Source organism: Nylanderia fulva, unplaced genomic scaffold, assembly GCF_048542155.1.
Source record: "Nylanderia fulva isolate GAGA-0341 unplaced genomic scaffold, ASM4854215v1 Scaffold34, whole genome shotgun sequence".
Lineage (NCBI taxonomy): Eukaryota > Metazoa > Arthropoda > Insecta > Hymenoptera > Formicidae > Nylanderia > Nylanderia fulva.
Window position 1 is genome coordinate 310,202 of NW_028190411.1, and position 18,578 is coordinate 328,779.

The 18,578-nt window shown below is 28.5% G+C and overlaps 3 protein-coding genes across 6 annotated transcripts in view; 1 reads left to right on the forward strand and 2 right to left on the reverse strand.

Moving 5' to 3' along the window:
• The window catches only part of dsb (scavenger receptor class B member debris buster), a 39,148-nt gene extending 35,198 nt beyond the window's left edge, over window positions 1-3,950 (reverse strand). For both annotated transcript variants that reach the window (XM_029302852.2, XM_029302851.2), the window contains exon 1: window positions 2,726-3,950. The gene's annotated coding sequence lies outside the window, so the exon portion shown is untranslated. The remainder of the gene's footprint in view (window positions 1-2,725) is intronic.
• Window positions 3,951-8,291: 4,341 nt separating this feature from the next.
• EloA (transcription elongation factor elongin A) lies at window positions 8,292-13,566 on the forward strand. The gene is made up of 8 exons (XM_085485079.1): window positions 8,292-8,560; window positions 8,980-10,036; window positions 11,105-11,292; window positions 11,375-11,547; window positions 11,632-11,723; window positions 11,805-12,004; window positions 12,117-12,399; window positions 13,023-13,566. Exons 1-8 carry the CDS (start codon window positions 8,492-8,494, stop codon window positions 13,097-13,099), a joined length of 2,139 nt encoding a protein of 712 aa, XP_085341205.1. The 5' UTR covers window positions 8,292-8,491; the 3' UTR covers window positions 13,100-13,566.
• A 1,565-nt stretch (window positions 13,567-15,131) lies between these two features.
• On the reverse strand, window positions 15,132-18,459 carry LOC114932154 (transmembrane protein 19). Of its 3 annotated transcripts, none has more exons than XM_029304317.2 (7): window positions 18,396-18,459; window positions 17,928-18,159; window positions 16,748-16,858; window positions 16,189-16,476; window positions 15,952-16,056; window positions 15,583-15,798; window positions 15,132-15,462 (listed from the first exon to the last, which is right to left on the reverse strand). In XM_029304317.2, exons 2-7 carry the CDS (start codon window positions 18,079-18,081, stop codon window positions 15,308-15,310), a joined length of 1,029 nt encoding a protein of 342 aa, XP_029160150.2. In that variant the 5' UTR covers window positions 18,082-18,159; window positions 18,396-18,459; the 3' UTR covers window positions 15,132-15,307. The 3 variants fall into 3 exon arrangements, with proteins under 3 accessions (XP_029160150.2, XP_029160151.2, XP_085341206.1); XM_029304318.2 differs by lacking the exon at window positions 18,396-18,459 and adding an exon at window positions 18,273-18,389; XM_085485080.1 differs by lacking the exon at window positions 18,396-18,459 and having other exon boundaries at window positions 17,928-18,389.
• Between the last annotated feature and the right edge of the window lie 119 nt (window positions 18,460-18,578).

Here is an 18,578-nt window from a genome sequence, read left to right on the forward strand (position 1 = left end):
TTCTCATTACGTTTCAACCTTTGGTTCAGGATCTTATCAAATAAAAAATTTGTTCATTTGATAAGGACCTAAACCCCCCAAAGGTCGAAACGTAATAAGGAAGATCTAATAAATTAATATATTTTTGCCCAGTTTGGCCGTCTACAATTTTTTCAATAAAAGTAAATATAACAGAATTAAAGCGCGCGATCAAGTTTTTGAGGAATGTCATTACTATAAAATTTGGTAATATAAATATATTAAATAACATTAAATTGACTATTAATGACTTTGCAAATGACTTTTTTTTATATCATTGTTTTCATATTGTAATCTTCGAAATCAATCATATAATTCTTTTTCAATAAAGAATAAACATTTTTACACGTAGTCATTTCCTTAAGTTGATCTATATGAATTTAGCTATTCATGTGAAATAATTCCTGATTTTGAACATTGTAGAAAGAGCTTTTATCAAAAATGTCTAAGTTGACTTACAATCAACAGTTAAGTCAACAAAATTCCAGCCTAGAAATAGTCGGCTTACAGTAGAGAGTTAAAGTCAACAATAAGTCAGCCTGGAAATAGTTGACTTAAAAAGTCGACTTCAAGTATACTGAGAAAAGTTGACATGCTGTGTGGGAATGTGCATATTTGAAATTATTCGAAATTATATCCAAATTATAGAAATATCGTACAAGATCCGTAGAAATATCGTAAAAATTTTAAAAAGAGACCCAAATAGAGGATCGAAACGTAACTACAGAATAAAGTTTGTTATCACTGGCCAGTTCGTCGTTAATTAATCTCACTAACCTTGAGCTTATCATCACTGGCGTTAGAGTCATTTTATTGACTAAAAAAGAAAAATGTAAAAAAAGAAAAAAATTTTTTTTTTTTTACAAAAGTTCATTATTTATTGAAATAAAACTTTAAGCTATTGAATGTTGAATGTAGCTCGTTCAATGTATATGCATATCAAATCCATTAACATTTCCGCAACGGCAATAAAAAACGCAATAAAAATATTATCTACAACCATAATTTCGTTAATATCACACTGATAATATGTTTTTGTGTCAATTTTGAGTTACAGATAATAAGAATATTGCATTTGAAAAAATAAATGAATTATCACTAATATATCGCTGTATATCACGCAGAGAGCCATTAAAAAGATAAACTGGGTGAAAAGTCGTCTTATATGAATTGTGTTATGTATTATCAAAAAGTCATGGCAAGGCAGGCGTCAATGAATGATGAAAAAAAAATAAATCATCTTATTCTATCTAACTATACTGAATATGCAATATCAATTCATATGATAATTTATTGTAAAAAACTGCAAATCTAGAATTTCTTTTTCTCTCTCTATCAATTTTAAATTTTTAATAAATAATAAAAACTGCAAATTTCTATATTAAAACGCTATATAATTTGTAAATTCAAAGAATTTCTAAAAGTTTTTTCTAATTCTGTGAATGATACAATATATATCGGAACATTAAACTTGCTAATCTGAGCATTTGAAATCGCGGACATATCTATTCTTCAAGGATTCGTATCCGATCGCTTCTAAGTGGTGCATGAGAAATCGGTTAGTGTGTAAGCTCCGCGACTGCATCCGTTAACATTAAGTAATACGTTTACTTTTAATATGCATGTTAATATAATCAATTTTCTACGGACGATATATCACAAGGAACCTTTTTTTTGCAAGGAAGATCTCTCGATGTATCACGCGTAATTGTGGTGGCTAATTTATCCTTCCTCTATGAGCTTAAGTGTGTCAAGATACATATATCCAGGTCAGAAATATTGACCGCTATTTCATATGTTATAGTCCGAAGATTTACGAATCCCATTTAAAACAAGTAATAAATATACGATAACTCGTATGTACATAACATTAGTATTTTTTTATATATTTCAACAAATTTGTCATTGTATATATTTTTCTATAGAATCTATTCTCAAAGTTTAAGTAATTTATAAATATTTTTTTATAGATAATTTGTTTTAATTCTAAATTATTTTTTCTCTATATATATTTTCAAAAATGTATTTCAAAACATTTTAAAAGTGTTTAAGTTTTAATTTTAAGAACACTTATTTTTTAAGAACTTTATTTCCCTTAAAATATACACGTAAAATTTATAAATATTACATTTTAATAGACTAATTAAAAACAAATAAGAAAAAAAACTTTACTGGAATGATGTGAGACTCGCTAAAACAAACCGGTAGAAATCGGCCGATTTAATCGTAAATATGCTGATTGCACGCAGCATATAATAGCGAGATTTGCACGCACGAATGATACCGGTATCTCTGAAGAAAAAATACGCTCGATAAATGTCACCGTGCATAAATAATTTGTTCCTGTAAATCTTTGGAATATTATCATAAAATTGTTTGAAAGTAAAAATTCCTATTTGTTCATTCTTATCTAATTTGTTTTATTTTATTTTAATAATTAAAAAATTTATTAACACAGTTATTTCTTTCTCTTTCTTTTCAATATTTTTTATTATCATTTTATTAACAATTTTTTATTGGCAAAATAAAATTTAAAAAAATTGGGCGACGAAACAAAATAAATGTTCATTATGACTCTTTCACACTTGTTTCTCGCAGGTCACTTTTCTTTCCCGATGCACATTTCCCGATGCATGCATTACGCGACCGTGTTCTTGGGCTACATTCTTCGCCGCTTTCAGATGACAAATTATTCATATTTACTTACGTAATGCCGACTCAGCCGTCGTCCTCGTCGTCGTCGTCGTCGTTTTCATCGTCGTTTTCGTCGTCGTCGTCGTCGTCGTCGACGGCGTCGTCGTTGGACGTTCCTTGCGTGAGCGCACAGCCGGGTTCATTAACTGACCAGTAAAATCCCTCTTTATGTAACTCACAACAAGCTCCCCGAGAAAGAGAGTGGGAAGAGCGGCGAAAGAGACACCGGGCAAGTTTTCTCTATCCTGCTGTCGGGTGTGACTTATGCGTTTTGACCTCGTCTGGATCTCTGATATCTTCGATCTTCGCCGAACCTCATGGTCAATTATCAGAAGCCAACAAATGTCAAATCGTCATAGATTTGTACCTGTCTCTGTCGTCTACCTTTCTCGACACGGTGACTTTGTCAGATCGCAAGATACCAAAAGATTGATCGATTGATATACATGTATCTGTCGATTTGTTCGAGCACAATTTGACAATGAATAACTCGCGATGATCGTAATATACCTCGTTCAGTCACTTTTCGTCGATGGTCACAAATTTCATCTCTTATCTTTACTGTCTCCAGTAAAAATGAAGCGTTCATCAATAGCCAGTGTCGATCACAGTAAAAAGTCGCAATCACTTGGGGCGCGAAGATCACTCGCTGAGTCCTTGCGAATAATTCCTGGCGAACGATCGCGAGCCCCCTTTTTAATTCTCGAGTCGGTGTATAATAGGGAAGGAAAAGAAGGAAAAGATGGAGAGAGAGAGAGAAAAAAAAAAAGAAAGACAGAGAGAAAAATAGAATAGTGGATAATCTGTCGAAGGAAAAAAATGAGATAAGATACAGAAAGAGAGGAAGAGGAAAGAGGACAGAGATGGGGAAAAAGATGAACGAAGGAGAAGAGATCGAGAGAGGAGACGGCCCGACGTAATGTTCGGATGCACGCGCGCGGTCCACGATCTGTCGAATAGCGAGCGAGGAGATAGTGCGATGTGGTACCACCGCTAGTGGAGACCACCAGGTGCCCACCAGGTACCCACCGAGTGCCCATCGAATCGGTTGGTGGTAGGGAAAGAGAGCCGAGCATAAGCTCGGACAGTGAGCGAGTGCGAATTGCCGATATTGGCTTCGCCGATTTCACGAAAAGACGGCTTCGACGATGCATTTAACACTTTGCACGTTTGTCGAGAGATAACTCGATGCGATTTTCATAACGACTCTTCGTGAACAATTTTTTATCGCGCATTCAAGCGAGCGAATATCTCTAATATTATCTATTATATGTGGCTTACACATTAATTCGCACATTGATCAAAATTAATCGGATTAGAAATAAATCAAGAAATAACCATCCCGTTTTAATAATTAAATTATTATTATTTCTCTATTTTATAATGTCCCTTAGCTAGCAAATTGACGTCATTAAAAATACAAATCATTAAACATCAAAACGTCAAAATGATGTTATTTTGACGTCAATGACGTCAGTTTGCTACCTATGGGATATTTAGCAAATTAGATTGAACACTCCCTCATGAAGATTTATCTCCATATATCTATTATATTATCCCTCTACGTCAATTTAAATTAACACATTAATTTATTGACTAAATATCTTTTTTATATCAGTGTGTATGTATATGTGTATATGTATTAAATTTAATCTTCTTTTTAAATTAAATATAATATAAATTTTATTAATATTATATAATTTAAAGTAATACTTTAATTGATTAAAAATTTAATCTTTTATGTAAATTGAATATATGATATATATTTAACTTAAAAAGATGGATACATTTCATCAATTAAAGTATTAATTCAAATTATATAATTTAATTTATACAATTATAAAATATATAATTATATAATTTAAATTATAACATACACAATGATAATACAATAGATAAAATATATAATTCTTATGAAAGAGCGTTCGCCAATTTGATCTAATGAAGAAAATAAATCATAAATATATAAGGAAATGATATTTTAATTATTGAAACGGTACATGTACATATAGCGTGCAAAAATGAAGAATTCCACTATGCGTGACGTGGAATGGTTTTTTCCTTAAGTTTGTGATTCGTTTATTTTGAACTACCGTGCGTGCTGCTATGTATACTTAATTGGTCGTTGCAGTTATTGCTACTTTTGCTATTTCGTCTTCAGCGATAGATCCGGCGGTGTTCGCTGCGTGCGTGAGTATTTTGCTGCATGCAACACAAAATAAACGAATCACAATAATAATTTGTGTATCTTAACTCTTCCTTTCGCTGCACTTTATATCTATGCATAATGAAATCAATCAAGTTTCTCCGGTGCAGCGATTATTCCTACGGAATGATACCAGTTGCATCAAATATACAAAAAAGCGGAAGTGAAACATGTTTCGTATACTACAAACTTCTGAGAAGTACGATTATTATAGTTTTCAGAAAAGGATTAAAATGACTAGACTACTGCCGTGTGTTTCTTTACCACGGGTCCTAGGACTCGTTCGAGGATTCCCCTAGGATTAAGGACCGTCGAGCGGAAACCGCAAGAATGCAAACTGAAGGTGAAGAAACATCGGATGCTGTTGTAATCACATTAAATATTACGTTACAGATTGAGAATTATACCGTGTCACGTTCAACACATCAAACGAGCAAAGAGTACGGGTCAAAGTTTTGTTCGGTTATTCAACGTCGCACCTAGGGGTGTACCAGGAAAAGCTTAAATAGGCATATATGTATTTCATACTTCCGCAAATACACGATAAAGGACATATATGCAAACGTCATTGTGCGCAACAAACAAACGTACACATGCAATGATGAATTAATAAGGTCATAAAACAAGTCGTGTTATAATTTATTGAATCTCTGCAAAACAGTTTATTAAAAAAAAATTATAGATCAATAATTATATTCTCTTGAAACTGCGATTACACTTATGACGATTTTCTTGGGAAGAAGATTATTAACAGCTAAAAACATTATAATTGAAGAGATGTTTGACTTTGGAATCTTAGCTATTATAAAATTAATTTTTTGTAGTGATGATTACACATACAGATTTATTAACAATTATAATCAAAGAGAGAACAAGATCCAACTCATTCAATAATTACGAGGAATGCGCGCACTAGTAAACGAATAAGTGATGCTCAGCTAAAATAAATAATTAATCACATTAAACGCTTAGTTATATAATTTAATGATATTTCGATGATGTTTTAATGATATTTTAATAATAAATTGGTTGTGCAAAATCACGAAGGTACATCTTATTTGAAGCGTCGCATCACTGAAACGATTTTATGTTATATATTTTTCTTTTCAATATCGACGTCATAAATTAGTTTCCATGGAAATTCAAGGTAACAGTAGAAGAATGATATTACGCACTGAATAATAACAATAGTTCATAAATCTATTCTTTTTGTATTAAATGCTCGACTCATAAATAATTTAATTTTATTACGTAAAAAACAGCGTTGTTTTGCCACATCAATAAAAGTTGATCTATATCGTTGCAAAAACCATGAATAAAATTATCTTGTCGTTATATATTAATCCTACATAAATAAATAAAAAAATTATAATGCCAATTAATCTCTCAAATATTTTGTAATCGCACTAATCGATGATTGCACAGATAATTACTTAATTTGTATATATTATTTTTTAAAAATCTCCAAAAATATTATATCACATTTTAATAATAAATGGTAATTGTAATTTATAGATTTAATTAAGCAAAAACAAATTTAATTAAACAAAAATCTAAGATCAAGAATTTAATATTTAAATTTAAAGTAAATTTTTCTTATATATATATATATATATATATATATATATATATTTAAATTTAAAAAATAGAAATTAAGTAGTGCAATTATATTAGAACATTGTAATAATATTTGATATTGCATTATTTAGATGATTTTCTAGGATAATTTAAATATATATATTAAACATTTTTATAATTATAAAACTCATTATATTTTGATTCTGTATACTAAATAATTAATAATTATTTAAGACAAAGTTATCAGATATTACTGAATCCTCTGTGTGACACACAATTAATTTATTTAATATATTAAATATTATATATATATATATATATATATATATATATATGTTGTATTATCAATATATTAAATATATGTAATTTCATGTTTCTTTCATTTTATTTTTAAATAATTCAGTATTTTCTTATTTTCTACTTCATTCTGGTAACACTTTAAAAAGTTATTCAATTTAGGATATTAATTGTAATCAATTATATATATTATATATTTCGCCAAATTAAATCAGAATTACATATTTTTCAAAATTATTTGTACATTTATAAAAAAAACGTTCTAATAATTATATATGCATCTTTTACGTTTATTCGTTTGTTCATTATAAAATGAATATAAATTCATGTTATGTTTAATTCGTTTTATTAGCATTATTCATTTTATATATTTATGTTTATATTCATTTTATATAATTATGTTTGATCCGTAATATTTATTCGCATGACGTGTAAGAAAAATAGAATTTTTTATATCAATAAACAATTATAAATTTTTATAAAGTTTTTTTACAAGCATACTTTTTTATATAACCACTTCTTGAGCAATAATGGAGAAAAAATTATATTACAAGTCATATTGTTACACTATTATACACTTTGATAACTCCTGCTCTATTTTTTCTCTTAAATTTAACGAGATATTTATAATGCTGAGTGCATAATAGCGTAATAAATATATATATATATATATATATATATATATATATATATATATATAATTCTTTATACAAATCTTCTTTTAAATAAATTTACTTCAATTCCCTCTCCGTCAAAAAATCTTTTTCTTAAGATTAAGAGGCTAAATTTTTACGCGCAGTTAATAATTGATATAACCTTTCATCAAATAATGCTAATTTCAGTGACGGCGTTCGAATTAAGAAGTTATAGCAAAGTTATTATACACATTTCTTTATTACTTACCAATTAATAACTTGTATACCAATTAATAACTAACACTTGTTGCTCGAAATTCTTGAAGCTAACAGCTAATGCTAACTAATTCGCTGCTACTGCGGGAAATCGATATATATCGCTAATGATATAAATCGTTCTATATCGATAAAATACAGTTCGATCGATAGTAAAGACTATAGAGACTTCTCGCGGAGAATCGTGAACTACGGATTCGTTCATTTTTGCAGCCACAATAAAAGAAAAATCATATCGCGCGCGCGCGATACATTTTTTCTATATTAATGATAAATTTCATCAATTTATAATCTATAATTAATATTGATAGTGTAAAATACCTCCCTCCTTCTAGCTTTTATGATATACTTCCACTTCCAGTTTGAATTTGAATATCTCGAATATATCCAGAGAGAAACCTGAAAGCGGCCACCGAGATTCAGCAGCCGCGTGTACTAACGCGCCCTCTGACAAAGTGAACATAAACTACGTCGCGACACTCGGTAAAAAGCGCGGGTAAATGGTTCGATTCCGTGATATGGTTCATGTCCGAACTATTTAGCCAAGAACCACATCTAGATATTTATACATCATGACTGTACAGAGGAATCGACTAATCATGTGCGTTTATCTCTGATTGGCCCTTCGCCCTTACATATGACGTATGACGTATGAAGTGCGAGAGTCAGCGTACGCGTGTCTCTTTCATCAGTACATAACCTTCTACATTCCCGTTCGTGTTCATGCATCGGATTCTTTGCCATCGATATTAGCAACAAGCAGCTGATAGTGATAAACAGTCACAATATGTCTGTTTACGATAAAATTTGTCATTATCAACGTAATTTAGAGAAATGCGGTGATAATGAGGATCGAGTACGTATATGATATCGAATAGCGATATTAAAACATTGGTTGTCCGATAATTCATGTCAATAGTTAACCAAATCACAAATACATTATAACCTCAGTGTCCTGTAGCTGTGGATTATAGGAAAAAAAAATGTCGATATTATTTTTACAAAACTTATTTTCTTGATCTAAAAATTGCTGTTACATTGTGCGTTTTTTTTTACATTCCATATTAGATAAGATAATTTGAAATACTTGTAAAATTTTAATGCATAAAAGATGCTTTTTAATTATTATTATTATTAATTTGATATAGCCGTAATTAGAAATTGTTTTCAATTTTTGTTAAGAAAAAATTAAGTTGTCTTTGAAATTTTACTACATTTTGAGTACATAACTTATAATATCTCAATAACAATTTTTTTATATACAATTATTTTCAGATATTACATTGTATTTCAAAGTTGTATAGTCTACCAGTGACAGTACAGCATCTTCAAGATACAGGTGTAGGCAGGACTGTGAATAGTTTCAGAAAGTACGATGGTAGTGTAGGTGATGCTTCTAAGGCTTTAGTTTGCAAATGGAAAAGAATGGTAGCAGATGAAGCAAGTAGTGATGGAGAAGATGAAGATGAAACTTGTGTACTTGATATTCACGAAGTTAGCACTGATAATGAAGATTTACCAAAGTTAGAGAATGTAAGACAGAATAGTTCTTCGTATGATGAAGCATCAAACTCAAAACATGTGCATAAGGGAAACAAAAATGAGCCATCTACAGAACACAATACAATGCAATCATCCAAGTTAAAATCAGAGGAAAAGCATGAAAAAAGTGGACATTCTTCCAAACATTTACAGAGTGAAAAGAAGTCTAAGGAATCGACAAACAATGATAAATCGAAAAAAAACAGTGACAAGATGGCTGAAATTAAAGAAGACAACAGAAAAAGAAAAATAGATAATTTGAATTCCTCAACAGAAGAAAGCAAGAAAAGAAAGTTATTAAATAACAAAATTGATGATGAAAAATCTCAGTTATCAATTTCAGAAAAGAATTATTCCCATTCAAAATCTTCTGTAATTGAGGTAAAAAGTAAAATAAAAGATGAGCAGTCTTTAGCAAATAATAAAAACAAGGAAGATGATAAACAGAAAAAGCATTCGCAGGAAAAATCCAGGAGCAGTTCTAATAAGTTTAAATCTGATGAATCAAACAGTAAATCAAAGGAAAATAGTGAGAAACAAAAATATAAAACAAAAGAACATACAAGTCATAATAAACATGATAAAAAAAAGGATTCCAGTCATCATTCTAGCAAGGAAAGTTCCAAATCAAGAGTCAGTTCCTCTAGCAATAAGGATCATGTTAAGAGTAAAGATGGGGACAAGAAAAAAGAGCACAAAGAGGACAAGAATAAATATGAGAAGAAGAAAGAAACGAAGATTAGATTAATGCAGGAAATAAAAGGCAATGAAGGAATAGATTGCAATTCTGGTGTGTTGAAGATATAATTGTACTAATTATTAATTTACTTATATTATGCTAAATTTTATTATGTTAAAAATTATGAATTTTTTTGCATTTTTTTAAATTGATTCTATACACATAAAAATGTTTTAGGACAATGTGCTAAACGAAGCAAATTATTCAATTTTTTTTTTTGGTTTTTTATTTCAAATCTTATTTTTAATTGCATAAATGGAGATTATGATTTCAATTAAACTTTGAATTTCAAATTTCATTAATAATATAATAATATATGATTTTTATATATGTATATATACACATGTGTAGATATATTATATATGTACACATATACATATATCTACACATATAAATATATATTATAATATACAATTAATATATTATGTAATGTAATATTATTAGTATATTATATATTATGTACTACATATAATATGTAATATATATATATATATATATATATATATATATAATGATTAATTATAATTTTTTAATAGAAATAAATTTGCTTCATATTATTTAGAGGGTGTTAGCTTTCCAATAATTATATATTTTTATATAAAATCTATGCATCTAAAAAGTACTACTTTCAAAATTTATATTAAATAAATAATATATAAATTGTGATGAGCATGTGTTCAATTCTTAACTATGATCTATAAATCTTATATACACAAAAAATTTAATTATAGATTATCTAAAAATAACTAATCAAGAACAGAATTATGTTTCCTAACTCTATTTTTTCATAGTAAATAATTTAACTTGAAACATTTCATATATTTGTGTATGACAATTTTCTATTTAACAAACAAAAGATTAAACTTCTATTTTTAGAAGTTCATAGTATATATTTTATATGATTTATGTATTTTATACTATAAAATTACAAAAAAAAAGATAAATATTTTTTTTCAAAATCAGAAAAAATAAATATAAATACTTTGTATTAAATTATTTATAAAATTTCGAAATAATTAATCGTGATAATTAAATAAGTACAAACATAAAATTATATATATATATATATATATATATATATATATATATATATACGTCTTTGACTTTCTCTTTTTTTAGGTGCAAGTTTTGCAGAAGCACTCGGTATGTGCACTATGCCTCAGCCATCGAAAAAACGCTATAATAATTCACCTAATCCAATTTCTAATAAGTCAACTAAAACGGAACTGTTGTCACCCCCGAGTAGTAGTAACAAAAAGACGTCAACAGCAGGGAAATCTGAGTCAGAATATGGCGAAAGTTCAAACGTAATTTGCATATTCTGTTATTTAATATTTCAACACATTGAAAGAAAAAAATAATTCTAACATTTAAAAACATGATTTGCAGCCACTATCCCTTTTAGCGCCGAATGTGAAATTGGAACCATTGAATGTAGATTTAGCATCCACGTTACCTGAAATCAGTCCCAATTACAAGCCATTACCATACATTAATCCAATTCAACGCAGGGAAGAAGTCAAACTTGTTGATGATAATATTATTTATGTCAAGAATCAAAGGTTATTTTTTCTTATGATACGAATGGCGAAATAACATTTTATTTTGTGATATGCTTATTACAGTATTGTTTATTTTCATTCCAGGACAAAGGTGTACTCTGGTAACAAGGTTGGCTACACAAGTGTGCCGACATTATACGAACTGTGCATCAGAGTATTAATAGAAAATATTGATGGTACATACTTTAGTTTCTTGCGACTATTAATGCATTAATATATATACTAATATTTTAAACAATGAACATTTTTATTACCAGCACTCGAATTCACCGGCGGTGTACCATATGACATATTAAAGCCAATTCTAGAACGCGCCACACCTGATCAATTATTTATGTTAGAACACTATAATCCATATCTTATGGAAGATACAGACGTACTTTGGCAGTATCATTGTAATCGAGAATTCAGGAGTAACGATAGGCAGGAAATGGAATCGTGGCGTGAGATGTACATGGTAAGTTGAATGATAAAGCTAAAATGATAATTAGAAGAAGTATGTGAAGATATTCTTAAGATAATGGATATTTTATTTATATCAATGTTTACGATGTCTTTTTTTTATACAGCGCTGTTTGGATGAGAGGGAAGCAAAACTGAAGACGCTCACCGCCAACATCAAACAATCTATAGACAAATCCGTTCCAGTAAGATCCACTAAACTCGCATACGTGGACAATGTTGTAAAACCACCGCGGAACATATTGAAGAAACAGGCGAAGTATGGCACAGCCAATGCCACGCCTTCCACTGTCTCCAGTGTAAAGAAAAAGTTGGTTGGTGGTGGTGTGGTTAACAATGCAACGAATATTGCTGTACCGCCACCGCCGATGGCTCGGTTTAAAGCATCAAGTAAGTCTTTATTTTAATAATTCAGTTTAAGACTCCTGGATACTTGCCATAGCAATGTTGGATTGTGACGACAGAGGCGAGGAAATACACACTGAAAATTCTTGCATGCCATTTTTAAAAAAAGATATTTTGATGAAACAAAACTTTAGATGACTTTAGCACACTTAAAATAATTCAAAAAATATTTTTCCCTCTCGACAGTTAATCAACAACCGTAAAATAATTGTGATATCAGACTTTGTCATATGGAATGACCGCACATGTGCAAGATTATACAGATCAGATCTCATATCACAATCATTTTACAGCTATTGATTGATTATAAAAGAAAAAAGATAGTTTCCGGATTACTTTAAAAGTGTGCTAAAACCCATCTAAAGTAACGTTTCATCGAAATATCTTTTTATCTAAAAATAGCATGCAAGAATTTTTAGCATATGCTTTCTTACGTCTAACGTCATAATTCCAACATGATCAGCGAGAGCCTAGGCGCCTTAATCATATTTTATATATTCTCTATTATCAATACTATTATTATATTAATATTTATTGTTATATTTATTATAATTTTTATTTTTTTATTATTGTATTTATTATTACATATTAATATTTATTTTTATTAGCATCAAACGTAAAGAAGACAAAAGCACCGCTCATGGCAAAGGCACTGCAACTAATAAAAAGTCGTTACAAGCGGTAGTGGGAGCGGTATTTTACGAATATTATAGAGATCCCCATTGATCTCATATTCAATTTCAGTAAATAGTAAAATTGTACATTTTGTCATCGCTACACGCGTTTATATTGTTTTTATATCGATCGTAATCTCAATACAATAATGGATTCCACGAATTTTTCGCATATTTCTTTATTAGAATTCTTTTTTAGGTGTGCTCAATGAATAGTATGTATAACGATTTCTAATATACAACAATAATCGCATGTAATTACATTAGTTATACAAAGAAATACCTATTGTTCTACTTATTCCAGTCGAATGCAATCTATAGGAAAGTATAAACAATTTCTAGTAATCATGGCAAACTTCTCTTTAGTAAAAAAATTATATATATCAATAAAATTCACAGCTATAAATCTTTTCTTTTTGGAAAAAAATATTCAAAATGTATCTAGATTTATAAATTCTAATAAATAGATAAAATTTATGGTTACTCATTTTTAGATCCATAAATTCCTCATACATATTTTTGAATTGTAAATTTTTATATTCTTGAAGTGTAAGTTTTTATTGTGTTTTAGTAACTTTAGAGTTGTCAAATGTTGATTCGAGAATAACGCAAAAGCGTATTCTATGTGTTGAATATTGCTGTGATTTTGTCGATTTCTTTAGATATATTTTAATATTCTGTAAATATTACATTGTGACACAAAACGTAAGGACAAGCATAGATAGATAATTAATCAATCTATTTTCGCTTAAATCATGTAAGGTGAACATTTTTTTATAAATCTTTTATCTTATAACTGATATAAACTTAAAATTAGAAATAATATATACATAATGTTTTCCATTTATAGGATATTGTTTAATTGATATGTAAACTAATTTTTGCGTATCGAAAAAATTTTAAATTGGCATATCTACATAGATCTTACATTATACCTATGTGATACTGTATATATATAGTTTGACAAAAATGATTTTTTGAAAATGATTTTATCTACTTTGCAGATACTGATTTATCTGATAAAGTTAAAATTCTGTAATATACAGTGTAAAATTTTATATATTTTTATCTTTTATTTTATATGAATAAGAGAAAAATCATGTAACTATATTTAAATGTGTTGTGTGCGCATATATATAAAACATTTTTTTTATAACTGATTTATATTATTTATCTCGATATTATATTTTGATATTGTACTCTGATATTGTACTTTGAAAACTATATTGCATTTCAACCGAATAATAGTTTGAAAATAAATTTAGCTATTAATTTTCAAGAATATGAGTAAAGAGTAGGAGGTTTAATAAAAGTTATAATTAAATTAATTTTGTTATATTTAAAGATAAATTTTTATTGCATCAAAAATACACAAGTCTTTGTGTATTTCTCTTTCTCTAAAAAGATTTTATTTAATTCTAAATTATAAAGATGAAATTAATTTCATTGTAATCACAACCATTTATAATTTTGTCAAAAATATTCTAGAAAAAAATATGATTTTCTATGTGTTATAATATACATACATCTTGATATTTTACATTTGAAGATATAAATATATAAGAATACTAAATTTAGTTTTTGAATTGTTTTGTGGTATAAAAATAATATATGTTACATCATTCTCATATACATCATGTTATAGATGTAAAAAAACATTGTCGTAAGATAATCTTATACATATATAATAATTCGTTCTAATAATATCTTTCATCTAAGAAATACTTTTAGCTGCAGCAAATAGTAATGCCCTACGAACATTGCATGTAAATTATATAATAAAAATATAAGCCTTTTGTAAAGTATTTTTTTACAACCCATGTTTCGTTAAATGATAGATAATAGAATATTATAAAATGTAGCAAAATATTATAAGCTATATATTATAATATATAATGGAATATTTATATATAATATATTTATTAATAAAATAAATAAAAACCCAATTAATCATTTAATTTATGAAATCTCGAATTACTAATATAATAACCAATATTAAAATATTATTTTTAGTTGATATTTATATTAAAAATTAGTAAAATATAATCTTAGATTTTTTATTCATTTTTAAAGTATCGCTTTCATCTCTAACAATAAAGTAAAGCAGGATAGAAAAATATAGAAGATATACAAAACCGTGCGGGATTTTTCTTTATATAGATAAAAATAAAATTAATGAATTCGATAATAGATATTATATTTTTAATCAATCTAAAATTTTATGGCCAAAAAAGATTGGCAAATCTTGGAAGAAAGAGGGCAACACCAATACTAGAAAGGAGATTAACACTGTGATTATCTAGGATCTGTTTACCACAAATATGTTTTACACCTTTTCCCGGCCGCTCCATTATAAAACCTTTCTCATCAATTCCTAAAATGTCGATTATATATTATCGTGATAATCTATGCTACTATAAATAAGAACTATATTGAAGAATTCAGAATTTAAAGTACTAAAAAAAAATATACAAAATCTAAAAATCTTTATTACCTGAATACTGTAAAGTCGCACCAAGGAAGGAATTTAAAAGGGAGCCAAAGAGGCCTCCAAATCCTGCGACAACTATCATAGGCCACTGTGGTGCTGCTAGTTGCAATACAGCCGTATCAACAGTATATGTTATCACAATATAATAGATAAGCCCAACTATCAAACCACCAAGGGTGGAACATAACAGACCTATCCACGATATACCGCCATTCGTTCCTTGAATAATAAAATGCAAATATTCCAGACTGATTATATTTTTAACAATCTCTTGTTATATAAAAAAAAAAATCTCTACTACAAATTGCAAACATAAAAAAATTTTATTAACGTGAAATTTGTCTGCTTATCCTACAAAATTAATATTCTTACCTCCTGGTACTCTTTTCCATGTTGTAATAAGAAAAGGATCATTTGTGCCAATGACTGTACCCAATTCTGAAGCCCATGTATCACCATTGCAACATGCAAATGCTCCTAAAAAATAAATGAATTGAAAAATAGTTAAGAGTTAAAAATTTGCAAATTAAAGATTTAATCTCGCTTTTTAAAATTGAAATATTATAGTTTTACTATTATATTGGCAAAATTAAAATATTGATTTATTACCTAGTATTCCAATGGACAACCACGAGCTTCGATATTCCTTGTCGAAGTCGATCGGTCTTTCTCCGCTTCCGACATCCAAAAGGTACAATAAAGCCAATTGTGTAGCCATGCCGCTGTTACACAGCACCTGTATCCAGGTCCGTTGGCCACCTTCCTTGAAATCAGCTTCAAGTTTTTGCTTTTGTTTAGATCGAAACTTCGTCACTTTTGAACCAGTGATAAAGAATGTCACAAGAGCTGACAAGTGAGCAAAATTTGAAAGTGTCAAGATAAAGCCCACGAAAAAACCTGAAAGATAAAAATCAGATTAATTAACCATCTTTTACTATCTTGTGGCAATCTACAATTATATGCAATATAATTCAATAAAGAAAGATGTTTTTATTGGTGTTATTTATTTTGATTATATAAATAATCAATTGATTATATATATAAATTCAATCTTCTTTTCTTTTGATTTAACAGAAATCTAAATATTGTTATTCTTTATATTATCTAATGTGTGTGCATTTTATCTCTACATTTTCTACATTGCAAAATTATGTAGATATTTCATTACCAAAAATTGCACCACTAATGTGCAGACTTTTTTTGCGCAAGCCCCAGGACAGGAATAATAATGGAATGACGACTGCGGCCAGCCATCTCCACGGTGAGATAACTGAGTGTTCTAAAAGTAGAAATATAATTCTTTGAAATATATAAAAATGTTATTTCAAATGCAATTATATTTATGAACATAATGCAACACAACTAAAAGAATAAACATTTTATATTTTACAGAGGTAATATTTTTATTAATAGAAATATTAAATCATTCAAAAAAATAAAATTATTATCAAAATGAATTTCAGTGTAACAAAATTAAATTTTTATTTAACATATATGTTAACTTGCAAGTTAATATAAAGTCTTTATCTCAATAAAAATTAGAATCTTCATAAATTAAGAACATTGAACAACTTTACAACATTGTACAAATATAAAAAATAAATATACACAAAAATTTTTTATAAAAAATTGCTTAAATATTTCACAGTATCAGTTGTACTATATATATTAACTCCTGCATAATCAGTATATAAGTTGCTTTACATCAAAACTAGCAGCTAAATCTCACTTCTGTCTTTCTTCAACATCCATGTTTTGATGTAAATGGAAAACAACTATTATTAGAGATTGAATATGCAGATAATTATGATGCAATAACTTTTCCATTATTCTCTATTATTTATGCACTTTATAAATTAATTTGCCATTTTCTAAACCCTATAGTTCTGTCATTTTTTGGCAGTACAAATTCTTGAAGTATGCTTCATGAAAGTCATCGATCTGCCAGTTGAGGTGTATAAATTAAAATTATTTTATTGAATTAAAGATCAATTATGCCAATAATTTTATCAGTTTCACTTTAAGAGATCTGCAAAGTGCAAAAGAACTTGCTGTATTAAATATATCTCATATTTGAGTTACGGCATTGACTTTGTCACGCAATCCTGTATTAAGGTCACATTTTTCTTAAAGCCCTAAAGTCATGTTTGCAGTTGTGTGTATATGTGTGTTCTTTAATTATATTATAATTATATCAAAAGATTATATGCAAAAACAAATAATGAAACAATTTATCGCATCGTACACAAAGTTTATATATGAGACACATAAATGTAAACATATGTGAGCATGTATTTTCTAACCTAATAATTAGTCAAATGTATTGAAAATTTGTATTGGATAAAAACCTTCCGTGAAGTTTCTGCTGTTCGACCATAGTATTGAATAAGCCACGTTTACTATCCAGAAGACCATCGAGATCGGAATCGCGCAGGCACTTAAAACAACCGGCATAAATACGCGAGAGTGCCGGGTCTCCTCGCGATTTCCAGGAGAGATCATATTGGAAGAAATAAATTCGACGTATATTCGAATCGCGATAAATTCGATCAATTACGATTGACGAAAACTACGTTTCCGCTAAAAAGAAAAACAGAGTTATTTCGAAAAAAAAACAAAATTCCACAAGGAATGCGTCAACACATATGCAAAACCAAGGGAATGACTTGTTTTATGAAAGAGAACTTTTTGACCTTCTCGTGACCTGCTACCTGGCAACATCACGTTCAAAATATATTATAAACGAGCAGCGCAAATGCAATTTTTTTATACATAATTAAAATAAATTATAACTTTTGAGAAAGGCGAATAGAGACCTGTTCTTTTCAACTGCACTAGTTGCACTAGTTCAGAATTTATTCCTTTCCTTCCAACTACACCTTTTGCACTTTAGATTTCATTCATATACACACAAATATAAAATAATACAATTAAAAAAAAGGAACTCAATTTACAGTGATTACATAAAAAGATAAATGTTGAGAAAACAAGATTAAAAA